The sequence below is a fragment of the Pituophis catenifer genome, unplaced genomic scaffold, assembly GCF_029215685.1.
Source record: "Pituophis catenifer annectens isolate HBS135680 unplaced genomic scaffold, rPitCat1.0.hap2 SCAF_16, whole genome shotgun sequence".
NCBI classification, from domain to species: Eukaryota; Metazoa; Chordata; class Lepidosauria; order Squamata; family Colubridae; genus Pituophis; species Pituophis catenifer.
The window spans coordinates 11,023,387-11,048,872 of NW_027256896.1; the positions used below are offsets into that span (position 1 = coordinate 11,023,387).

General features: G+C 45.4%; 1 protein-coding gene across 1 annotated transcript in view; it reads right to left on the minus strand.

The window, feature by feature from the left end:
- Nucleotides 1-355: 355 nt before the first annotated feature.
- The window catches only part of ABCA3 (ATP binding cassette subfamily A member 3), an 81,932-nt gene continuing 56,801 nt past the window's right edge, over nucleotides 356-25,486 (minus strand). The window contains exons 13-31 of the mRNA XM_070954946.1: nucleotides 25,199-25,353; nucleotides 23,970-24,125; nucleotides 22,706-22,916; nucleotides 21,426-21,576; nucleotides 20,723-20,821; nucleotides 20,160-20,352; nucleotides 17,157-17,460; nucleotides 15,354-15,627; nucleotides 14,470-14,674; nucleotides 12,305-12,524; nucleotides 12,050-12,208; nucleotides 9,842-10,014; nucleotides 9,473-9,607; nucleotides 6,533-6,727; nucleotides 4,889-5,076; nucleotides 4,564-4,734; nucleotides 3,197-3,384; nucleotides 1,225-1,298; nucleotides 356-541 (exon numbers count right to left, since the gene is read on the minus strand). Coding sequence (XP_070811047.1) covers nucleotides 410-541; nucleotides 1,225-1,298; nucleotides 3,197-3,384; nucleotides 4,564-4,734; nucleotides 4,889-5,076; nucleotides 6,533-6,727; nucleotides 9,473-9,607; nucleotides 9,842-10,014; nucleotides 12,050-12,208; nucleotides 12,305-12,524; nucleotides 14,470-14,674; nucleotides 15,354-15,627; nucleotides 17,157-17,460; nucleotides 20,160-20,352; nucleotides 20,723-20,821; nucleotides 21,426-21,576; nucleotides 22,706-22,916; nucleotides 23,970-24,125; nucleotides 25,199-25,353 — 3,383 coding nt within the window. The 3' untranslated portion in view covers nucleotides 356-409. The remainder of the gene's footprint in view (nucleotides 542-1,224; nucleotides 1,299-3,196; nucleotides 3,385-4,563; nucleotides 4,735-4,888; nucleotides 5,077-6,532; nucleotides 6,728-9,472; nucleotides 9,608-9,841; nucleotides 10,015-12,049; nucleotides 12,209-12,304; nucleotides 12,525-14,469; nucleotides 14,675-15,353; nucleotides 15,628-17,156; nucleotides 17,461-20,159; nucleotides 20,353-20,722; nucleotides 20,822-21,425; nucleotides 21,577-22,705; nucleotides 22,917-23,969; nucleotides 24,126-25,198; nucleotides 25,354-25,486) is intronic.

The window sequence follows — 25,486 nt, forward strand, 5'->3', positions numbered from 1 at the left end:
ATTGGGAGGGTGGGAAAGAAAGAAGAAACTAGTATCCTAGCATCCAAGATACTGAATTACTCAATTGTCCCAGGCTTCAGGGTTAACTGCTTCCACGACTGTTAGTAGGCTAAGCCCTCCCATTGTCATCAAAGTGGAGTGAGAGTTGGTAGGACATCCCAGCTGCCTTTGAAAGATGCTTAAGCATTCCTCCTCCTTCTCATGCCTCACACAGACAAATGGACATACAACACATCCACACAACCCATGCATTCATCTTCATAATGTCAGTACGGTGGTGTACCAATTGTCCAATGAGAATATGTCCATTCTTTTTGTTGTTGGAGACATGGCTGATACTATAAATTACCTTCTCTTTATAGACTATTTTATAGGCAACAGGTCAGTCCACAAAAAGAGGCTGGAGAACTCATTTCTCGCAATCTTCTGTGTAGTGCTGGAAACGCGTGAAGCTCATAAAGACTTGCTCCAACGAGATTTGGCTTACGGAGTAATCTTCTATGCAATACTTCTCTTTGGCTTTCTCGAGTGTCCCAAACACCTGGGAGATGCAAGACACATGAGGAGAGTAAGGGGTAGTTAACAGAATGCCCCTTCCAAGCCACAGCCTCCATCTAAGGCTTAGAAGCTTGTAAGGTATCAAGGCCAGTGTGGGAAAAGGAAGTTGGGGGGTTCCTTCTGAAGATCTTAGCTTTCACAGGTTGAGCTGCAGGGGTGAAATGCTACCGGTTCAAGCAAACCAGTAGTAAAAAATGCTACCGGTTCAGTCAAACCGGTATTTCCAACAATCAGCTGGTCGAATGCTACCGGTTCAGTCAAACCGGTATTTCCAACAATCAGCTGGTCGAATGCTACCGGTTCAGTCAAACCGGTATTTCCAACAATCAGCTGGTCGAATGCTACCGGTTCAGTCAAACCGGTATTTCCGACAATCAGCTGGTCAATGATCAGCTGTGATGCACAGTTTATATTAGCTAGAATCGTCGGATTTGCTGCTTTCTAGCTAATCTAAATCGTGTGGCGCAGCGGATCCCCCTTCTCGCTGTTCTACTTACCTCTGCAGACTCGGAAGTTCCTTTTTTAGCACTAGGTGCTCAGCGCGCACTCAGTAGCAGACTCACAGAACCGGTAGCAGACTTCAGAGGATTTCACCACTGTTGAGCTGTTCTAGACCCTTCCCTGTTCACTTTTGTATACCACCATTGACCATTGCTCCAGCCTTACCTGTGCCCAACTGAGGTTCTTATTGGTGAGGTGGTAATGGACCATCCCCTGATGCTCATGCTTCAGGACGCTCTCTGGGAGAGGGAAAAAAGAAGATTCAGCTAAGTCTGCTTCCCAAGACACCCACATCTCAAAAGCCAAAATCAATCTGCAATATATTCTTAACTGCGGTCAACAATTTGTTGAAAATCTCTGTCCTGGTTTCCTACCTTGCTTTCCATGGTACCACTCTGAATTTTAATTCCCCAATTAAATGTTCTGTAGTAGGTAGAGTAGACTACAAGTGTCCCACGCAGTCAGTCCCAGTAGACTAGACCAGTAAATAAACTTCCCAAGAAAGTTTTTAAAAAGGCGCAAAGTATCAGGACCATGTGTTGAGTTGCAGTTCAAGATCTATTGCTCAAGTGTATATATGAGAATCTAGTCAACTAAAGTTCAGTACTAAGTTGGCACCATAGAATAGAATAGAATAGAATAGAATAGAATAGAATAGAATAGAATAGAATAGAATAGAATAGAATAGAATAGAATAGAATAGAATAGAATAGAATAGAATAGAATAACAGAGTTGGAAGGGACCTTGGAGGTCTTCTAGTCCAACCCCCTGCCCAGACAGGAAACCCTACACCACTTCAGACAAATGGTTATCCAACATCTTCTTAAAAACTTCCAGTGTTGGAGCATTCACAACTTCTGGAGGCAAGTTGTTCCACTGATTAATTAGAGATTTCTCCTTAGTTCTAAGTTGCTTCTCTCCTTGATTAGTTTCCACCCATTGCTTCCTGTCCTTCCCTCAGGTGCTTTGGAAAATAGCTTGACTCCCTCTTCTTTGTGGCAGCCCCTGAGATATTGGAAGACTGCTATCATGTCTCCCCTAGTCCTTCTTTTCATTAAACTAGACATACCCAGTTCCTGCAACCGTCCTTCATATGTTTTAGCCTCCAGTCCCCTAATCATCTTGGTTGCTCTTCTCTTTCTAGAGTGTCCACATCTTTTTTACATCGTGGCGACCAAAACTGAATGCAGGATTCCAAGTGTGGCCTTACCAAGAAGACTCTTACCAGAAGAGTCAACAAAATTCAAGAAAGGTTGAACTTGGATGCTTGCGGCAACGTAATGACTCTAAGCTGATGACACACTTAACTCCCCCATCCCCTGCCCTTCTACTACAGATTCGCTCTAATAAATAGCCAAATCTTGCAAGCCTGATTCTGCTGGACCTTCTCGCCCCTTCATACGTCAGGGAATCAGGGAACTGTCTGCCTGAATCTCTTCTGCATGTTATCTTGTTGCTCTGGGCTTGTTTAAGTGACTGTCAGGTTTCGATGTCATCTCAAATAAATTGCACTCCCAAACAATTAATCTTTGCTGAAATATTCCATTTATTGAGTACAACAGATCTAACCCTAACTTCGTCGTAGCCGATACTAACCCTCTGACCCCCAAACCCTTCCCTTTCTGTTCCCCAATTCTCATCTTCTCATTGGCCATCTTCCAAGTCAGTCTCCCCAGCTTCTGATCTCAGGAATGTTCCCCCCACCATCCCATCTCCTAGGGGATATTATCTACAGAGAAATAAATAGATGAAAAGTCAAGCCTCGTCTTTTTATGGCAGCATCAGAATGCTGACAGTGACCATCATGGTCATTACGTGAACAATTGTTTGCTACGGGCCGGTCTTACCAAAAACTGGAAGTAAATGTCGGTTTTCAGCAAAAAAATGTTTTAAAATGTGCTCGGGTGACCATTGCACATGCAAACAGCCATAAATGCAAGTTGGCACCCAAAATGCGGTCATGTGATCACAGGAGATGGGGGAGGGGCACGATGTTGGAACTTTGAAACCATGTCGCAAGTTCCATCAATAACTTTGAATAGTCACCAAGCCACTGGTCCTGAGGACTACCTGTAGGTGGAAGGCTGGTGTGATATAAGCATCTGGAAGACATGCATGACCACAAAGTTGGCTTACCAGGAAACGTCTTCTCCACAAAGGCCTTGAAGTCTTCTACGTGGCCTTCTTCATCACAGTGGGTTTTGGCGATCAGGGTATATCCACTGCCAAACTTGCTCTTCAGGTGTTGAGGGCTGCCCAGGCACTTGAACTGCCCGTTGACCATGATGGCCAACCTGGTGCACAGAGCTTCACACTCTTCCATGCTACAGAAGAAGGATGTGGACATTAGAACAGCAAGCGCAAGGCTCATAGTCCACCCAAAGTCACTCCATCGTGAGATGAGGGACATGTAAGTTTAATCAATCAATAAATCAGTGGTGAAATCCAATTTTTTTTTTCCTACCGGTTCTGTGGGCATGGTTTGGTGGCAGTGGTGGGTTGCCCCCGGTTTGGACCGGTTCGCAAGAACTGGTAGTAAAACCGGCGGGAGGCTCTGCCCACCAACCCAAAGGTCGTCATAGGTGATCTGCGTATGCGCAGAAGCTTGGCGCGCGCCTGAGCAAAGCGAGCACGCATGCGTGCTCCTGTTGCGAACTGGTAATAAAGGTAAGTAGAACCCACCCAACTTGGTGGGCATGGTGTGGCTTGGTGGGCGTGGCAGGGGAAGGATACTACAAAATCTCCATTCCCACCCCACTCCTGGGGGAAGGATATTGCAAAATCTCCATTCCCATCCCCACTCTGGGGCCAGCCAGAGGTGGTATTTGCCGGTTCTCCAAACTACTCAAAATTTCCACTACCGGTTCTCCAGAACCTGTCAGAACCTGCTGGATTTCACCCCTGCAATAAATCCATAAAAACTTGTAGGCGCAGGGAATCCAAGAGTCGGCAGGAAGTGGCTGAGAGGTATCCTATGGTAGGGCTGATCCACTCTTTTCTTAAAACAGTATTTTTGGATTGTTTATAAATTAATAACAGAAAAAGAAAAAAAAAAGGAGCCAAACACAAAGATACAGATATTATCCAAAAGAAAAAAAAAACGAAACAAAAACTAGTACTTAAAAAAATAAGTAAAAAAAAAAAATACAACAGCATTTTTAAAATGCTGTATATATAATAAATAATAATAATAAATAAAAGAATAAATAAATAATAAATAAAATCAATAATAAATAAAAGAAATTATATTCCAGCCCACTTTGCCTGCATTGGAAATTTGAGCTTCCTACTATCCTAAAACAGGGACACAGGACTGTTTGGTGCAGAATATAAAAAAACCCCAAAACAATCAAAGACCTCTGAGAATTGCTGGAGAATTCTGGGAGTTGAAGTCCACACATCTTCAAGCACCAGCCGAGGTTGAAAAACATTGGCCTAAAGATTGACAGAAATCCGTATCCCCCCCCACTCAAGGTGATGGAAGACAGAGAAACAGGCCCAACCTGTGAGAAGTGATAATGATGGACTTCCCACACTCCCGTGTCCGAGCGACTGCATCCCATAATAGGCGCCTGGCCACAGGGTCCATGCCAGTGGAGGGTTCATCCAGGAACACCACAGGAGGTCCACCAATGAGAGAAATTCCTGCACTCAGTTTCCGCTTGTTCCCACCACTGTAGAGATGGAGGAGAAAGGTCATGAATAAAAGTGGTGGGCCGCCCAGCTGCCGCCAGCCATTTCGAATCATGAAACAAAGCCCCTGCTCCCACTTTGTCCCACCTCCCATCGTGGATGAGTGTCCCACTTCTGGTTCAGAAGGCTTCTCACCTGTATGTGCGGATGAGTTTATTGGCGTGAGGTTCTAAGAGCAACCCACGAAGCATGTTCTCCACACAGCTGCTGATGTAGCGTTCGGGGATGCCCCGCAGTCGGGCATACATGCTCAAGGTCTCCCTTCCAGTCATGTGATCCAAAAGTGCATCAAATTGAGGACAGTAGCCAATCCGCTGCTGGACCTGAAGGCAGATCAAATCAAGTTGAGGAGAACATCTCCAGCCTACCTACTTATGGATGAGTGATGGTCTCAGTTAGGGACAACTAACTGTCCCTAACTGAGGAACTAGGAACTATGGACAACTTTGGACAACTAGCTCCTCCACTACTAGCTAGTAGCCACTAGGATGCACCTCCAAACCAGTTTAGAGGGCTCAAGTGAGACCAAGAAGACCCAGATTTAAGTCCTTACTCAACCACAAATCATAAACTGCTCATGTTCAGTCACAGGAGTCTGGTTACAAATGAGGGATAATTCCCAGTTACTCTTCTTGACCTTCTATAGGTAGACATGTAGGCAAAAAAAATCAGCAAACTAGAAGGATCCTAACTGCACCTAGCAATTGTGTCTTTTCCTTCCAAACGCTCAATGTTGGTCTACGAGGGCTTGTGAGAAATCCTTAGGGTCTCAAAATGCCAGAAATGGAATCCATAACTTTGTCAACTTTGTCAAGAACAGCTGTTGTTTTGTTGTTGACTCCCCCATTTATTTTTCTTTTAACGATCCTGTAATCCCTTGCATCAGGGTGGAGTCAGGGCCACTGAATGGAGCTGAGCATTTACTGGCCGGATGCCCTTCCTGAATCCTATATGGTGTTCACAGCAGACAATTACTCATTGCCCCCAGAGAGAGAAATATCTGCCACTACCTAGGATTGAAGCCTACAGCCTCCTTATTATAGAATAGAAATAGAAATAGAAATAGAAAAAGAAATAATAGAATAGAATAGAATAGAATAGAATAGAATAGAATAGAATAGAATAGAATAGAATAGAATAGAATTCTTTATTGGCCAAATGTGATTGGACACACAAGGACTTTGTCTTTGGTGCATATGCTCTCAGTGTACATAAAAAGACAAGATACATTCATCAAGAATCATAAGGTACAACACGTAATGATAGTCATAGGGAAACAGTCAATATTAATCTTAAGGATACCAGCAAAAAAGTTACAGACATACAGTCGTAAGTGGAAGGAGATGGGTGATAGGAACGATGAGAAGATTAATAGTAATAGTAGTGCAGACTTAGTGAATAGTTTGACAGTGTTGAGGGAATTATTTGTTTAGCAGAGTGATGGCGTTTGGGGAAAAAACTGTCCTTGTGTCTAGTTGTTCTGGTGTGCAGTGCTCTATAGCGTCTTTTTGAGGGTAGGAGTTGAAACAATTTATGTCCAGGATGCGAGGGGTCTGTAAATATTTTCACAGCCCTCTTTTTGACTCGTGCAGTATACAGGTCCTCAATGGAAGGCAGGTTGGTAGCCATGGTTTTTTCTGCAGTCCTAATTACCCTCTGAAGTCTGTCTCTGTCTTGTTGGGTTGCAGAGCCAAACCAGACAGTTATGGAGGTTTATATAATGAGGCGAGAGCTCCACCACTATGCCACTATGCTGGTCTGTCGTGACTCTCGCATTACCTTTTTGATATTGGCCAGGATGCTGTGTCCATCCACATAAGCATCTCCCGATGTGATGCTCTCATCTCCCGTTAGCATCTTGAAGGTTGTGGTTTTGCCTGCCCCGTTGAAACCCAGGAGACCAAAACATTCTCCCTTGCTGACCACAAGGGAGATTCTGTCCACAGCCAGACAAGAATCCCTGCTACTGTACACCTGGAGAAACAAAAGTTGGCATGGGGAGAGGGAAAAACAATGGTGGCAGATATAAAACACACAAAGCTGGCCTTATTGCTGCTAATGCTATTCATTATCGTTTACTTTCTTATTGTAGACTTATAAATAATCATTTATTATTATGTGCTTTTGTGGCTGGTTGCAAAGTCAGATCGGATGTGGCATTGTTGTGTACCTATCAAGTCCTTCCCAAGGACCCGGGATACTAGATGTGCAGTGGTGGGTTGCCCCTGATTCGGACCGGTTCGCAAGAACCGGCAGTAAAACCGGCTGGAGGCCCCGCCCACTGCCCCGGATGTCGTCATCAGTGATCTGGGCATGCACAGAATCAAGGCGCACGAGCAAAGCGAACGCACATGCACGATCCCGTTGCGAACCGGTGGTAAAGGTAAGTAGAACCCACCCCTGTAGATGTGGTTGTTTGACGGTCATCTCAGGATGTAAGCTATTCCAAGTCTAGCTGCCTTTTGCAATTGACCGACGAATTTGTTAATGCTGATGGCATTCCAGTGGTGCTTCTTTTATTGTTATCCGTTGTTATTACATTGCTTATCGTGATTATGGTTAGGGGTTTTATGTTACTGAGGGTGATGAGGAAGATGGTTTGGTTTTCAAGTCATACCTTTTCTGCACATCCCACTTACAACTGACTCTCTAGCGCAGGGGTCCCCAACCCCCGGCCTGTGGATTGGCACTGGTCCACGGCATGCCAGAATACCAGGGGTGGTATTCACTTACCTTTCCTACCAGTTCACGTGCACAGGACCACCTCTGTGCATGTGCAGAGTGTCAAAAATGGGATGTGATGACGTCTGGGCTGGTGGGTGGAGCCTCCTGCCACCGCCGCTACCGGTTCGCCCGAACCGGATAGAACCGGCTGAATACCACGAAAATAAGACCTCCTCCAAAAATAAGTCCTCCCTGAAAATATTTAACCGCATGTGCAGCCAGTCCCTGCCATTTCCTCTGGTTAGGGTTAGGGAGACAGAGCTGGAAATCAGGTAAGACGGCAAGAGGAGCCCCGTCTTGCTCCATGCGCCCCAAAATAATAAGACTTCCCTGAAAATAAGGCCAAGCGCTTATTTCGGGGTTCAAAAAAGTATAAGACAGGGTCTTATTTTCAGGGAAACACGGCACCACTGCGGGCCACTCAAAGAAGCGAAGCCCCATCTGCGGGATGCAGGCGGCATGTGAAACCACACCCTTTTGGTGCACAAAAGTTGGGGGCCACTGCTCTAGTGCAGGGGTCTGCAACCTTAAATACTCAAAGAGCCATTTGGACCCGTTTCCCACAGAAAAGAAAACACCAGGAACCACAAAACCTGGGTGGGTGTGGCCAACTCGACGTCACTCACTTCCACCAGTCACATGATCCCCCCCAGCCACGCCTACCCAGCCAGTCATTAGGGCAGAGAACTGGTTGTTAAAAAACACCAGGAACCACAAAACCCTTTTGACATCTCTCTCTCCCTCCCTCCCCCCTCTCTCCCTCTCTCCCTCCCTCTCTCTCTGTATCTCTCTGTCGCTCTCTCTCCCCCTCTCTCTGTATCTCTCTGTCTCTGCTCCGGCCACTTCTCCATCACCCGTCGTCGCCCTTACCTTCTCAGGCCAGGCGTGGAGTGACTGGGAGGGGAGGGGCAGGGGCAGGGCCAGCCAGTGGTGGGTTCACCCAACAGGGAGCCACAGCAGAGGGCCAAAGAGCACATGCGGCTCCGGAGCCGCAGGTTGCTGACACCTGCTCTAGTGCAGCCTTTCTCAATCTTGGCAACTTTAAGGTGTATGGACTTCCCTTCCCAGCATCCTGAATTCTGAGAGTTGAAGTCCACATATATCTTCATGTTGTCAAGGTTGAGAAATTCCGCTGTGGTTCCCCATGTTTTCAACCAATAACAAAGAATCTGCTTCCCACCATAATTCAAGCAAAAAGTTTAGTATAGGGAGGTAGTTAGGTGCAGTGGTTAAAGCATCAGACTAGAAATCAAGAGGCCATGAATTCTCTTCCTTAAGCCATGAAAACATAGCTATGGACACTGTCTTGAGCTGGCCCCTAAATGAAAGCAGGATGAAAATCAAAACAATAAAGCCAATCCTTTTTTCACAGAAAGCCAGTTCTATATTTATAGAGGGTTTCTGTTACCTTTATGGCTTACAATGAGATTTAAGGGTCTACTCAACATTATGGACAAACGACGTTAAATATATAAATGCTTTCTGGAGAACCACATACCGTGTTTCCCCGAAAATAAGACCCTGTCTTATATTTTTTGAATCCCAAAATAAGTGCTTGGCCTTATTTTCGGGGAGGTCTTATTATTTTGAGGCGCATGGAGTAAGATGGGGCTTCTCTTGCCATCTTACCTGATTTCCAGCACTGTCGCCCTAACCCTAACCAGAGGAAATGGTGGGGACTGGCTGCACATGTGGCAACATATTTTCAGGGAGGGCTTATTTTCGAGGAGGGCTTATTTTGGGGGGGGGCTTATTTTAGTGCATGTGCTCAAAAGCCCCATTGGGCTTATTATGAGGGGATGTCTTATTTTCGAGGAAACAGGGTAATTACTTTCTAGACTTCAGGGCCCAGTAAAACGACCTACTATTTCTTCGGAGAAATGGTGGAATTTTGTTTGGCATAAAAAGTATGTACTTCAAAAGTGGTTTACATTATTTTGATGAGGTTTTGGTGAGAGATACCAGGGAGTTTTAGAAGCTATCTTGAACATCTACCTTGGTAAGCTCCTTAATCACCAGAGGACTATTCAGAGAAGAAATCGATGCTACTGGAGATTCCAGAACCTTTTTCCTCTCATCAGCAACATCCCGGTCTTCTGGCAGCACCGGAACCTGGTTAAGCAACATAACCTGTGGAACGGCATGAAAAAAAATCAAGCAAATGAGCCACGGTGGTGCAGTGGTTAGAGTGGAGTACTGCAGGCTACTTCTTGCTTTGTTGCTTTGTTTTCAACAGAGGAAGCCACCTTCTTCCTCCACCCATTACATCATGCAAAATTTGGGTGGGAAGTTAATCTACATGCAATATTGAGAAACTCTGAAGGACTCAGCCAAGAAAGGGATTCCTCGGTGCAAAAGCCTCACCCATTTCCGCCGCCGTCGTATGTCGCAAACAATGGTCCTCATTCTCCAGAGGAGGTTAGTCTCAATGAGAAAGAGCAGGAGAAGGAAGGAGAGCCCTTGAGCTGCCATAGCCGTCAAGTATTTCCCAACGCCTGGGCTTTCCCAAGCGAAGTAGTTGGTCTGGTAGGTGATATCTGGAAGAGGAATGAGGAAAGAGAGGAGAACAGGACAAAAGAAAACTTGGGGTTATTTCAGGAGATAGCAATCTTCCGATGATTGAAATCTCTGCCAATCTTCTAATGGAGAGTCAAGGGCATCGGGCAATTATGCAAAGAGGGCAGAGTTATGGGATTGAGATGGGTAGCATTGCTGGGTTTTGGGCAAGGATATCAGCTTTACTACGTGAGACAACCCAGGAGCAATAACAGCAAACAGAGGTTTGTAATAAATACTGGTTTTATCTACAAAAGAATATATACGATACATACACGTACTATAGGCAGAAATCAAACAAGTAGCAATTACATCAGGGAAGAACAGAGAGAGAGAGAGAGAGAGAGGGAGGAAGGGAGGGAGGGAGAGAGAAAGAGAGAGAGGGAGAAGGAGAGGGAGAGAGGGAGGGAGGGGGAGAGAGAGAGAGAGAGGGAGGGAGAGGGAGAGGGAGAGAGGGAGGGAGGGAGGGAGGGAGAGAGAGGGGGGGAGAGAGATGCCCTAACAGGGCCTATTCTTATTATACAGGCTCTTAAAGGGATAACAGCCAAAAAACTTTGCTGACTCATTCCCATCATTACATCATTGCATCAGCTGGTCACTACCCTGACAAAGGAACATGTGGACTTTGTCTATTTTATGAAGGTTAGTCCTTTCTTTGCAACAAAGATCAGAAGAGTTGAAGCAATGATCTGTCCTGTGATGATACTGGGCTATGAATACTGGACAGTTGAGAAAGAATGAGAGAACTAAGATAAATGCATTTGAACTATGGATTTCAGGATGGTTCCTGAGAGAACCATGATTTGGCAAAGAATTGGTCAGTCAACTCCTGGACAAAGGTTGACTGCTTTCTTCAGTGATCAATTAGCAAGTAAACACTAATGTCCTTTGGCCAGGTGGTGGGAGTGTATGAGGAACTAGAGAATACAATGAAAGTTGAGAAAGTTGAGGGAATAGAAGAAAGGAAAGATAATAGACAAGGTCTATGGATGAGATTAATATTGGAATGATTACTAAATAAGATTAGGATGGTGAGCATTTGTCCATACCAGAAGTTGAACCTAATTCAGTATCACCTAATTAACTCTTATCTTAAGAAATATACTACATCAGAAGGTCTAATAGAATGGCCTGTTCGGACTCTGGGAACTTTATAATGAAGCTAAAAGTTGACCTCTTTTCAGTTGCTTGATAACACATTGATCCGTTCTGAGGGTATCTACACATTGCATCTACCTCTACTTGGTGGGATGAAAGTAATAGTATGTTGACTTGCAATGGGCCTCTAGATCTGAGAATCTCTAGAAGAACATGAGTGCGGTTGGGAGAAAACCAGGTTCCCTCACCAATCTGAATTCTAAGTCCACACAAATGCACAGCTGCCGTGCTCAATAGCAATCTCTTGTTAATTACAAAAATGAAGGATCTTTGGTGCTCTCTGAGCTTGGTTGTTTTCTTGCAGATGTTTCATTACCCAAACTAGTAACATCATCAGTGCTCCAAGAGCACCAAGAACCCCACAGTCATTCTCTTCCTCCTCCTCTTCCTTTTCCTCCTGCTGCCTCCTCCATCCTCCTCTTTCCTTCTCCTCCTTCCTCCACCCCCCTCTCTCCTCCTTCTCCACCTCCTCCTCTCCACAAGTCCCCTTCCCTTCTAGCACTGATGATGTTACTAATTTCCTCCATCTCCCCTCCTTCCTCCCCTCTGCAAACCCAATGCCCTTCTAACACTGATGATGTTCCCTAGTTGGGTCATGAAATGTTTGCAAGAAAACCACCAAGCTCAGAGAGCACCAAAGACTCCACAGTTCTCCTCCACCTCCTCCTCCTTTTCTCCTTCTTTCACTTTGTAAATCCAACATCCTTCTAGCACTGATGATGTTCCCTAGTTGGGTCATGAAACATTTGCAAGAAGACTACCAAGCTCAGAGAGCACCGAGGATCCTTCATTTCAACCCTGAGCCACAAATATAGTCTCCTTCAACACTGCCCAAGAAGGCAAGTCTGAGATACTCACTAAATACTTTACAGATGAGCACCGACTCAAAAGAAGAAGTGCAGAACTGAATGAACTCATAATTCTGGTAGAACTTGCTGATGCTTTGTCCCAAGCAGTAGTTGGGTAGGGTGAGGAAGACTTTATCCAACGTGTTAGAAAGGTCCACCATTCCAAGCTCTACAAGAGAAGACATGTGGGAAGAACAAGTTAACCTTGGTAGCTCCAAGGCCACGAAAACCTTTTAGCCAAGGCGACGAAATCCCAATTCCTTACCAGGAATGCTCATGATGACAACAGCCAAGAACGTGGCTGTGCCAGAGAAGATGTTGAAGATGGTGAGGCGGGTGTAGGCTGTGGCTGCTATGGAAAAGAAGAAGCTGAGCAGGTACATGAGGGGGATAATGGCCCAGCCATACAGAAGAAATATCTGCATGATATCCACGAGATGGCTGTCCTGAGTGAACGCTTTGATGTCAAAGGCTTGGAAGATCACCTGAAGAATGACCAACAGAAATGATTAGTACAGTTTAAGACCCAGAAGGGTCATTTAATCCAGACCTTTGACTGACAATGGCTATCTGGAGGCTTGACCTATCACTTGTCCTCAGGTGTGGTCACTCAAGGGAATGGGGTTTGAATGCTTCCTATAGCCAGTAGATGGCAGTGTTTACAAGTTTGGATCTATGGTATATGCTCTATGACCGTGATGGCGAACATGCAGGGGGCCGTACACGCATTGCATTTGGGGGTTTGGGCGCACTTTGGGCACTCGGTCTGGAAAAAGTTAGCCATCACTGCTCTATGCTCTTTTGTTCTAAGTAGTTTTCTGTTTCCTGTTACAGTTAAGTAGTTGAGCAGTAAAGCACATGGTGACTGTACTACTTACTTACTTACTTACTTACTTACTTACTTACTTACTTACTTATTTATTTATTTATTTATTTATTTATTTATTTATTTATTTATTTATTTATTTATATGCCGCCCTTCTCAGGGCAGCTTACAAGGCGTTAAGCAATAGCCTTCATACTTTTGTATATTTTATACAAAGTCAGCTTATTGCCCCCACAAACCGGGTCCTCATTTTACCTACCTTAGAAAGGATGGAAGGCTGAGTCAACCTTGAGCCTGGTGAGAACTGAACTCACAGTAATTGCAGGCAGCTGGAAGCTAAATACTACCTTTAACAGTAGCATTAGTCTGCTGTGCCACTCAGGCTCAGCAGCAATAGAATTCTATTCTATTCTATTCTATTCTATTCTATTCTATTCTATTCTATTCTATTCTATTCTATTCTATTCTATTCTATTCTATTCTATTCCATTCCATTCCATTCCATTCCATTCCATTCCATTCTATTCTAATCTCTTTCTATTCCAATCTCATTCTATTCTATTCTATTCTATTCTATTCTATTCTATTCTATTCTATTCTATTCTATTCTATTCTATTCTATTCTATTCTATTCTATTCTATTCCATTCCATTCCATTCCATTCCATTCCACTCCACTCCACTCCACTCCACTCCACTCCACTCTATTCTTTCCTTTGTCCCTCCTTCCCTCCCTAGATTAGGAAAATAAACAGGAAAAGCAACTTGCCCAATGCCCAACTGCCCAATGAATTCATAAACACATTCTGGTCTCTCATTTCTTTTTGGAGAGCCAATACATTACAATGGCCAGAATGATCCATTACTATGAATGTTGCTGGAAATTCTGGATGTTGTTAATACCTGAAAGTGAACAGTTTGGAAAAGCCACCTTGGAATCTAAGAAGATGCTGAGAGCCAACTCTACTAGAGTGCCATATCTGGGATCCAGAAGAGCAGGTAACCCACAGATACCAACAATGAGTAACCAACCTCAGAAGGATGGAAGGCTGAGTCAACCTCGAGCCGGTCAGGATCAAACTCCTGGCAGTGGGCAGAGTCCGCCTGCAATACTGCATTCTAGGCACTGTGCCACCAGGGCTCTTAACAGCCTGCTAAGTAGGCAACTCTATTGCCTAGACCACAGTTTCTCAACCTCAGCAACCTCAAGATGTGTGAACTTCCAGAATTCAGTGTGCTAGCAGGGAGCACTTATTCTCCCCACTTTCCTAAAGTCCAGCAGGATTCAGAGATGAAGATTCTGTTGTGGAGTTCCCATCCTGATAAACCCATTTTCCTTAGAAGTAATAGCAATAGCACTTAGACTTATATACCGCTTCATAGTACTTTATAGCCCTCTCTAAGCGGTTTACAGAGTCAGCCTATTGCCCCCAACAATCTGGATCCCCATTTTACCGACCTCGAAAGGATGGAAGGCTGAGTCAACCTTTAAGCCGGTGAGGATCGAACTCCTGACAGTGGGCAGAGTCAGCCTGCAATACTGCATTCTAACCACTGCGCCACCGCGGCTCCCTCCACGACACAGGCTATCCAGGAGTGACTCACCAGGATGAGGGTGCAAGGTGTAAGGAAGTTGATGAGGTCCCACAGAAGCGCCGAGAGCCAGAAGTTCACCATGTAAACACCGCTGACAAACTGTACGTGTTTGGCTTTGATGGACCTCTCGCTGACCAGCAGGAGCGCAAAGGTGCTGGATAAGGAGGCCATTCCGTAGAGCAAGTTAATGGCGATCGCGAAACCCGTCTGGCTTCTGCGGAATATTGCAAAGACAACGCATAATCAGCTTTGATTAAATGTTGGGTCCACAAACCATTTTTTACCTCAGTTCTGGTGGAACTACAACTGATCTGGATGGGGAATCAGGGAAAGCTGGCTTGATACCCGATACTTGAAATCAACTTGGTCGCTAAATGGGGAACGGGCAGGGGTTCAAAAATTTTAGAAAGAGGTTCTCTCCCTGGTTGTTGGGTGGACGTGGCCATGGTGGGTGTTGCCTAGTCGGCCTCTTGCACCACGGTGGGGGTGGGTGGGCATTTTTGCTCTCCCTGGGTTCCAGAGTCTTTCCTCGAGCCTCCAGGAGGGTGAAAACGGTCTCCCCACGGCTCTGGAGGCCGTCTGGAGGCTGGAAACGGGCCCATTTCTGGCCTTCCAGAACTTCCTGTAGGCCCTGCACTTACTTGCATCCAAAACGGGCCACGTAGACATTCCTGGGAGGAGTGGAAGGGGCGGGGCCAGCCAGGAGTGGGATTTGGGGGTTCTCCGAACTGCACAGAATCTTAGCTAGAAATTCTCCCGAACCCCCGCAAACCCTCCCAGCAGCCCATCCCTGGGAACGGGCGTACATACGCCATCTTGAGTGCTTGAGTGAAAGATGGGCTATATCTGAAGGAAGCTAACAGATTAAGAACAACAAGGAAGTTTGGACTCACTCCATGAGCTGGTCCTTCGCCGTCTCGGTCATGTTGCGAGGTTGTGGATAGTTAGCCACGGCGATGGAGGCATTTGGTCCAACGATTAGCCTCAACAAGGCGTTGTCCACCAGTAGCAACGCAGTGGCAGGCGAATGAAACGCTTGGTTGTTGAAAAGAGCGGTGATGTTTATCTTGTCCGAGGTCTCTTGGAAAGAAGCTGCCGCTATGTGGTACTCATTAAAAGCTCCGGCTTCTTCGGATGCTCGAGAAATCAAGTATTCCTCCAGGTTCCCTGCAAGGACAAGCATTTCATAGAGTGAAGAAGATGTCCTCAAGAGGGCCTCCTCACTGACTAGTACCCCATTTCAGCCATTAGCGCTACTTCTTGGAGATGTGGGACGCTAATGTTTCTAACCACAAGGACCATAAACGGTAACTTTGAAGGCCTATGGAGATTTTCAGTCATCCAAGTCATGGTTGTCCCAAAGGTGTTTTTTCAAGAGGCAGCTGGACTTTCTGGTTTTTCTTCGGAGACGTTTGAGCTGAAGAAGCTTCTTGCATGAGAAGCGAAACATCTTCCAAGAAAAACCAGAAAGTCCAGTTGCCTCTTGAAAAAAGCACCTTTGGAACTTTGAAGGCTTACAGGGACGCGGTGGCTCAGTGGCTAAGACACTGAGCTTGTCGATCGAAAGGTTGGCAGTTCAGCGGTTCGAATCCCTAGTGCTGCGTGACGGGGTGAGCTCCCGTTACTTGTCCCAGCTTCTGCCAACCTAGCAGTTCAAAAGCACGTAAAAAATGTAGAAAGAAAAATAGGGACCACCTTTGGTGGGAAGGGAACAGTGTTCCGTGCACCTTTGGTGTTGAGTCATGCCGGCCACATGACCATGGAGACATCTTTGGACAGCACTGGCTCTTCGGCTTAGAAACGGAGATGAGCATCGCCCCCTGGAGTCGGGAACAACTAGCACATATGTGCGAAGGCAACCTTTACTGTGGTTCCCAAGTCTAAGGAGTGGTGCTCATCCCCATTTCTTAGCTGAGGGAGCCACCGTTGACCAAAGATACTTCTGTGATCATACAGCCAACATGGTTAATTGCTGAAGCACATGGAATGCTGTTAACTTCCCACCAAAGTGGTACCTATTTATCTAGTTGCGTTTGCACGCTTACGAACTGCTAGGTTGGTAGGAGCTGAGGCAAGAATGGGAGTTTACTTAGATTAGATTAGCAGAGTTGGAAGGGACCTTGTAGGTCATCTAGTCCAACCCCCCCCAAAGCAGGAGACCCTATACCATTTCCGACAAATGGCTGTCCAATCTCCCCTTGAAAGCCTCCAGCGATGAAGCTCCCACAACTTCTGAAGGCAACTTCTGTTCCATGGGTTGATTGCTCTCACTGTCAGAAAATTTCTCCTTATTTCTAGGTTGAATCTCTCCTTGGTCAGTTTCCATCCATTATTCCTTGTCTGGCCTTCAGGTGCATTGGAAAATAGCTTGACCCCCTCCTCTCTGTGACCCCCTTCAAATATTGGAAGACTGCTATCCTGTCTCTCCTGGTCCTTCTCTTCAACTAGACTAGCCATGCCCAGTTCCTGCAACCGGTGTGGTGCTTGGGTCTCGAACTGCCCACCTTCTGAACGACAAGCCCAGCATCCTAACTGCTAGGCCACTGTGCCCCTTTTTCTTTTTAATGTAGCCTTACAATAAAGTTGAATTATCGGGTTGTGTTTTCTGTCTGGTCTACCTGGAAAGTCTTATGAGTACGAGGGACCCTCATTGTCTGAGTTCTGCTCAAGAAGGAAAGCTTCTGATTGCCACTGACCTACCACCTCCAACGGCTCCTGGCGTTGAGCACCAACCACATCCTTGTACTGCGCTGCCAGCCTCTCGCCCAGGCTGGAGCCTTGGGAGACGGAGAAAGGCACCGTGGTTTGTCCGTACGGCTTTAAAGTCAGCTTCAACAACGGAGAGTCTTGAGGTCCCGGGAAGGTCTTGGCGGCGATCAAGGCAAAAGCAGTGAAAATAAGAGGCACCAAAAACTGGGCTGCTACCATCTTCCAGTTGCGCCAGCTGTACACCGCCCTCTTCATGAACATGGCGTAGAACTGTTGGCAGCAGAGGTAGAACTGCAGGAGAGAGGGAAGGATAAGATTTACGCAGGTGAGTTTTCCGCACACCCCTTTATTCCGGATAGTTAGAATCACGTAGAGCAGGGGTCAGCAACCCGCAGCTCTGGAGCCGCATGTGGCTCTTTCTTCCCTCTGCTGCGGCTCCCTATCGCTCAAAATATGAGTCACAACCGCCAATGTGTGACACGCGCTGGCACTTGATTTATTGAGCTTTTCAGCTCCCAACCATGGATAAATCCAAGAAAAGAAAAGTTTCAGAAGAAAAGAAGAATGTTGAATTCAACTACATATGCTAATTTTGTGGCCGCTCAAGATATGGTCAGGCACGGGAAGGGTTTTGTGGCTCCCGGTGTTTTCTTTTCTTTGGGAAACAGGTCCAAATGGTTCTTTGGGTGTTTAAGGTTGCTGACCCCTGACCTAGAATCAACAGCGTCTAGAGTTGCATTTGCGCAACACTGGAATAGCATAGAGATCCCTACAGAAGAGAATGCAATAAAAAAATATTAGAATGTGCAGAAATGAATAGACTAACACTTAAAATTAAAGATAAGGAAGACACTGAATACTTCTTAATATGGGGTTCGTTTTATCAGTGGTTAACGAGTAGAAACAGAAGTTAGATGTCTTTAAAAATACAAGAGAGTGACTAATTTTGTAAAAATGTTGTACTAAATATATAATTAAGCACTACTGTCATTATATGTTTATTATTAATGTTATGATGAGGCATTACTGCTATTATATGATCATTACTATGAATGTTATGATGATGATGATTATTGCTCAAATTAACCGTACCCAGAGAATACATTGTTTATATAATTGAAATTTTTGCTCTTTCTATATTTAATAAAAATAAGAACTTCTGGGAGTCTTAGTAGACTCCAAAGTGAGGCTGGAAGAATTTGATGTAAAATTAGGAAATGAATTCATGCACTTATTTCTTTTGCTCTACCCCAAAGTTACAAATACAGGTAGTCCTTGACTTATAGCCATTCTTTTAGTGACCAAAGTTACAATGGCACTGAAAAAAGAGACTTCTGGCTGTTTTTCACACTTAACAACCGTTCCTCATGGTCATGTGATCAAAATTTGGATGCTTGTAGTCTCCGGGTGTCACGTGATAACCTTTTTGTAACCTTCTGACAATCAATGGGAAAGGTTGATTCACTTTACAACCGGGTTACTAACTGCAGTGATTCATTTAACAACCATGGCAGGAAAGGTTGTAAAACGGGGCGAAATTCACTCAACAACTGTCTTGCTTAGCAACTGGAATTTTGGGCTCAATTACGATCGGTAAATCAAGGACTACCCGTAATTTAGGCTGATAAAATTTAGCGGGTTTCAAGTCGGGGCTCCAGAAGGTATCAAAATTTGTAGGGTCCATGGAGAGCTTAAAGCAGAGGTGTCAACCTCAAGGCCCGGCAGCCGGATACGGCCCACGGGGTGTTTAGATCTGGCCCGCAGGGCTGCCCTGGAAACAGCAAAGGACTGGCTCGCGGTGACCCTGCCAGCAGAAACGGAGTTCAGGAGGATCATGTGTGACCCTCCTGAGCTCCGTTTTCCCTGACAGAGGGTTGCAGGAGGCCGTCGATGCAGGAAACGGAGCTTGGGAGCCTGTTTTTGCTAGCAGAGCGCTCGGGCCACCAAAGGTGCCCCCGACATAAATGACACCCGCCCTGGCCACGCCTCCCATGGCCACGCCCCCACGAGGTCAAACACAACCCTGATGCGGCCCTCAGTTTGACCCCCCGTGGCTTAAAGGCAACCCCCTTATTTTAAATCATGAGTTCTACTGCTGGCAGCAGAAAGCTTCCGTCCTTCTGATTGATTCAAAATCCTGAACCATTCTCTGGATTCGCCCCTCAAAATTTGGACCACGATGAAAACACGGAGGCAGTCCTTGACTTACAACCAGTGGTGGGATTCAGCCGGTTCGCACCACTTCGGGAGAACCGGTTGTTAACTTTCTGAGTAGTTTGGCAAACTGGTTGTTGGAAGAAATCCTTAGGGTAGAGAACCGGTTGTTAAATTACTTGAATCCCACCATTGTTTACAACTGTTCTTTAGCGATTGTTCGAGCTTACAGCGGAACTGAATAATTTAATTTAATTTAATTTAATTTAATTTAATTTAATTTAATTTAATTTAATTTAATTTAATTTAATTTAATTTAATTAATTTAATTTAATTTAATTTAATTAATTTAATTTAATTTAATTTAATTTAATTTATCAAATTTCTATGCAAATTTATTGTTTTTTATTTCTAATAAAAGTGATTTGCAACTGGTCTTCGCACTTACAACCATTGCAGCAACCCCACAGTCGCAGGATCAAAATTCAAGTGTTTGGGCAACCGGCTTGTATTTACAATAGTTACAGGGTCCCAGGATTGCGTGATCACCGCTTACAATCTTCCCAGCTGCCTTCCGACAAGCCAAGTCACTGGGGGGGAAGTTGGATTCATTTAACAATCTCATGGTTCATTTAACAACTGCCGTTTGACTGAACGAAAGGACATTAAATTGAATGTCAAAAAAAAGAGACATTAAATTGGGTGCGACTCATTTAACAACCGCCACAGAAATTCTACTCCCAATTGTGGTTGCATGTTGAGGACGATCTATGTTCTCTTTGTTTTTACCCCCACCAAAAAGGAAACCCACCACTAAGGTAGGAGTTAGGACCCACCCCTGTGTTCAGCTTAATGTTGGAGCAATCTTCGGTGATGAGTGCCCCGCTGTCATCGGTCGTGTTCGTCAGGCCACTCATGCTGCTGGAATCATCCATGGCCCAGTCGTTGGATCGCCGTTCATGCTGGTACTGCAAAGCTGGCAGCTGGATGGCTTGGATGTCCATGCTGGAATCCACAAGCTTGCCAACTCTTCAAGAAAGAGACCGCATTCAGAATTTTACTTTCTCCCACTCCCCAGTTTCTCCCATTATACTCTCATAACAAGCCTTATGGGAGGTGATCTCTTGAGAAGGCCAACCCATCTTCCAAGCTTATTTTCCAAACTCATCTTCCAAATTGACCTTCCAAGCCCACCTTCCAAGCCCACCTTCCAAGCTCATCTTCCAAGCTCATCTTCCAAGCTGACCTTCCAAGCCCACCTTCCAAGTTGACCTTCCAAGCCCACCTTCCAAGCAGACCTTCCAAGCCCACCTTCCAAGCCCATCTTCCAAGCTCCACTTTCAACTCATTTTTCAAGCTCATCTGCCAAATTCCTCTCCCAAGATCAACAAAGGGTTACCTAAGGAAGACCTCTTCCATTGTGGTAACTGAAGCTCCATAACTGGCAATGCCCAGTTCTTCCCGGCGTAACTCCAGCTCGGTGAACAGAGCCTCAAATCTGGAAGGAAAAAGTAAGTGAGGAGATTTGAATTCAGTCACCACATTCATAGCAACATCCAGGTTGATTCTGAGAAGCCCATGGATAACTCCCTTGAGGTCAGCCAGAGCCATCTTCATCAGAGGTGGGTTTCAGCAGGTTCTGACCAGTTCTGGAGAACCGGAAGCGGAAATTTTGAGTAGTTCGGAGAACTGGTAAATACCACCTCTGACTGGCCCCGCCCCCATCTATTCTCTGCCTCCCAAGTTCCAGCTGATTGGGAGGAAATGGGGCTTTTGCAGTATCCTTCGCCTGCCACACCCACCAAGCCACACCACGCCCACCAAGCTACACCCAGAGAACCAGTAGCAAAAAATTTGGAAACCCACCACTGATCTTCATTTTTAAAGGGTAATTATAGCATTTTAATCAATACAGGAGGAGATATGCTGTGTCATAAACAATAGAACAATAAACATTCTCTTTGAACCAAGGTAGCATCCTTCAAGCCCATGTTCCCCAGGTAGATTGGCTCCAACTCCCACCACTTCCACTGAGACTTTGAGCCTTTGGCAAACTTGGACCCCACCTGTGCATTCCCCGTAGTTATTAAGGGTGAGATTACTTGTGCGTGCTCTCCTTGGGTAGGATGAAGGACAATTCTGCCCCCACGTTGCTCTCCAGAGAGGCGTTGGGGACATAATGATAGATGAGGTGGGAGATCTCTCCGAGGTTGCAGTAGGGCTCTTTCACCATCACCATGTGGTACCCAGCACCTGAAAAGGAAGAAGGATATTGCCTGATGAGCATTGGATGCTTTCTTGGAATCAAGAAGCCAAGAGGAACATACGTGGCAAATGTCAAGTTTGTAGGCTTTACGGTTCTGGAGATTTCGTGATTAATGCGTGAGTGGTTTTCGCTTTTATATATATAGATTTGTCATGTTTATTTATTTATTTATTTATTTATTTATTTATTTATTTATTTATTTATTTATTTAATTTATTTTATTTTATTGAATTTGTATACCGCCCTACTCCCGAAGGACTCAGGGAGGTGAACAGCCATAGAATAAAACATATAGATACAAAATTTAAAATAAACTAAAACGAATTAAATAATTTGTCTGAACAAATTTAAAACCCCAATAATTTAAAACCAAATTTAAAATTTCCATTTAAAAAGGGGAAAGACTTAGGTCAGGCCAGCTTGATGAAATAAGAACGTCTTGAGCGCGCAACGGAAGGTACGCAGATCCGGGATCCTCCGTATCTCCGGGGGGAGCTCGTTCCAGATAGTAGGTGCCCCCACAGAGAAGGCTCTCCCCCTGGGGGCCGCCAGTTGACATTGTTTGGCCAACGGCACCCGGAGGAGTCCCTCTCTATGGGAGCGTACTGGTCGGTGGGAGGCTATTGGTGGTAGCAGGCAGTCCTGTAAATAAGCAGGTCCTAAGCCATGGAGCGCTCTAAAGGTGGTAACCAAAACCTTGAAGCGCACACAGAAAACCACCGGGAGCCAGTGCAGCTCGCGCAGGAGAGGTGTTACATAGGAGCGCCATGTCGCTCCCATCACCACCCGCGCGGCCGCACTCTGCGCCAGTTGGAGCCTCCAAGTGCTCCTCAAGGGGAGCCCCATGTAGAGAGCGTTACAATAGTCCAGACGGGAGGTGACGAGGGCATGAGTGACCGTGTGTAAGGAGTCCCGATCTAGAAAGGGACGCAACTGGCGGATCAGGCGAACCTGATGAAAAATCCTCCCGGTCACGGCCGTCAACTTCGTTTATGTAGTGTATATTGGAGGCGGTGAGCCTTTGAGAGCTGCATGCAATGAAATTTCATTATAATGTATGGTAATTAGTGTACATTCACAGTGACAATAACGTTATTCTAAATCTAATCTCCTTACCATATTTATGCTTGAGAAAGAGGGATGATCCACAACATTGGAGTTCCCCCTTGGCCATAATGGCGATGCGGTCGCCCAACAGGTCTGCCTCATCCATGAAATGGGTGGTGAGCAAGATGGTGCGAGTTCTGCGCTGCTGCTGAAGGAGCTCCCACGTGGCCCGCCGTGAAACGGGGTCCATGCCTGAGGTAGGTTCATCCAACATCACCACCTGCAGAGAACAGGTAGCTTGATTTAGCAATTATTCCCCTTCTAGGGGAGAAAATGGCCTCTCTTGCCATCTATCTCTATCATCCCGGGCTGCTTAAGGTCAGCTTATTGGAAGATGGCTATTCAACCGCACCATATCATTATATCAAGGATGTGAATGATAACATTAAAAAAAAGAAGAACCAGAAAGATGCACTACTTTCTCAATTTGGTCATGTGGTAGATATTATCATGGCTTGAAGATGAGAGGACAATCCTTTATTATAAAAGAAGAAAGAAAGAAGGAAGGAAAAAAGAAGGAAGAAAAGACAGAAGGAAGGAAAGGAAGGAAGAAGAAAGTAAAGAAGGAAGGGAGGGAAGAAGGAAAGGAGGGAAGAAGGAAGGGAAGAAGGGAGGGAGGGAGAAAAGAAGGGAGGAAAGAAGGAAGGAAGGAAAGAAAGGAAGGGAGGAAGGAAGGAAGGGAAGAAAGAAGGAAGGGAGGAAAGAAGGAAGGAAGGAAAGAAGAAAGGAAAGAAGGGAGGGAGGGAGGAAGGAGGGAAAGAAAGAAAGAAGGAAGGAAAGAAGGAAAGAAAGAAGGAAGGAAGGAAAGAAGAAAGGAAAGAAGGAAGGAAGGAAGGAAGGAAGGAAGGAAGGAAGGAAAGAAAGAAAGAAAGAAAGAAAGAAAGAAAGAAAGAAAGAAAGAAAGAAAGAAAGAAAAGATGTAGGAACAGAAAGATTTAGGTTCAAGTCCCTTGTTAGTCACAGAGCTCAACTCAGTGTACTGACTCCCTCTTAGTCCTGTCTGGTGCACAGGGTTGTTGTAATATGGACAAACTGTGGGGAGACCCATACACACACTCCTTTCAACTTTCCCATGGAAGGTCTTCATGGAAAAACAAGGGCTCCCACTCGAGATGGTGGAAAAAACCCAACCTCTCCACTCCATCTTCTACTGTTGGGAAAGCAAACAAACGGTCCCCATCCACCCTGCAAAGCACCAAGTCCACCAGACTCTCTCCGAACCACCTGCGCAAGTGAACAAGGATGAGGAGGAAGGGACTTAGCAGAGCCGCACCTTGGAGTCCCCAATGAGAGCAATGGCAATGGAGAGCTTGCGTTTCATCCCTCCGGAAAGGGCCTTCGACAAAGTCCCATGTTTCTCTTGTAAGTTGAGGATGTGCAGGACATGGGCGATCTCCCCAGGGCATTTTTCAACAGGAAATCCTTTCAGCTGAGATGGACGAGAAAGAAAAAAAAAGGGTATGAGGCAGGGGTGAAATCCAGCAGGTTCTGACAGGTTCTGGAGAACCGGTAGCGGAAATTTTGAGCAGTTTGGAGAACCAGCAAATACCACCTCTGGCTGGTCCCAGAGTGGGGAGGGAATGGAGATTTTGCAATATCCTTTCCCCAGGAGTGGGGAGGGAATGGAGATTTTGCAATATCCTTCCCCTGGAGTGGGGAGGGAATGGGGATTTTGCAGTATCCTTCCCCTGGAGTGGGATGGGAATGGAGTTTTTGCAGTATCCTTCCCCTGGAGTGGGATGGGAATGGAGATTTTATTTATTTTATTTTATTTTATTTTATTTTATTTTATTTTATTTTATTTTATTTTATTTTATTTTATTTTATTTTATTATTTTATTTTATTTTATTTTATTTTATTTTATTTTATTTTATTTTGCAGTATCCTTCCCCTGGAGTGGGATGGGAATGGAGATTTTGCAGTATCCTTCCCCTGCCATGCTCACCAAGCCACGCCCACCAAGCCACACCATGCCCACCAAGCCACGCCCACAGAACCGGTAGTAAAAAAAATTGGATTTCACCACTGGTATGAGGTCTCAACCTGACATTATGATTATACAGGGAGTCCTCATTTTACAAGCGGGGGCTTAGTAACCGCTTGAAGTTACAATGGACCTGAAAAAAAGGGAGAGTTATGACCTGGCTCTGGAACCCGACAATCACCTTCCCTACTGCAGTCATGTGACTGCATCTCCAGCGCTCAAAAACCGACTTGCATTTATGACCTTTTGAAGTGTCCTTCCCAGTGGTGGGTTGCTCCTGGTTCGGACCGGTTCTATAGAACCGGTAGTAAAACCGGTGGGAGGCTCTGCCCACCCACCCTGACGTCATCAAAATGCTTCTGCGCATGCTCGCTTCACTCGCTGTCTCCAGTACAATCATGACAGACCATGAGTAGCGGACAACCACACAACCTCTGGACTTTGTAACCAGGAAAACGGGTGGATCCCAGAAAGGCAGAGACTACAGAAGTTCAAGTCAACATTGACCAAAGTTTACCCCAGAGTAGAAGTACAGATGCTCTTCTACCGTCATGTGGTCAAAGAGGACATCGTGCTGAGGACACAGACCCAGGCTCTTCCGGATGAGAACCATGTCTTGAGAGATTTCGTAGCCATTGATGTACGCCTGTCCACTTGTTGGAGGGTACAGTCCTAAGAAACAGCCAAGGAGAAAAAGGGGGATGCAGGTTAGGGCCAAATATAATTCCAGGCAATGTAAGAACCGGCAGTCATAAACTGTCTGAATTATTTATAAATATGTCAATAAATTTAGAATAAGGAGATT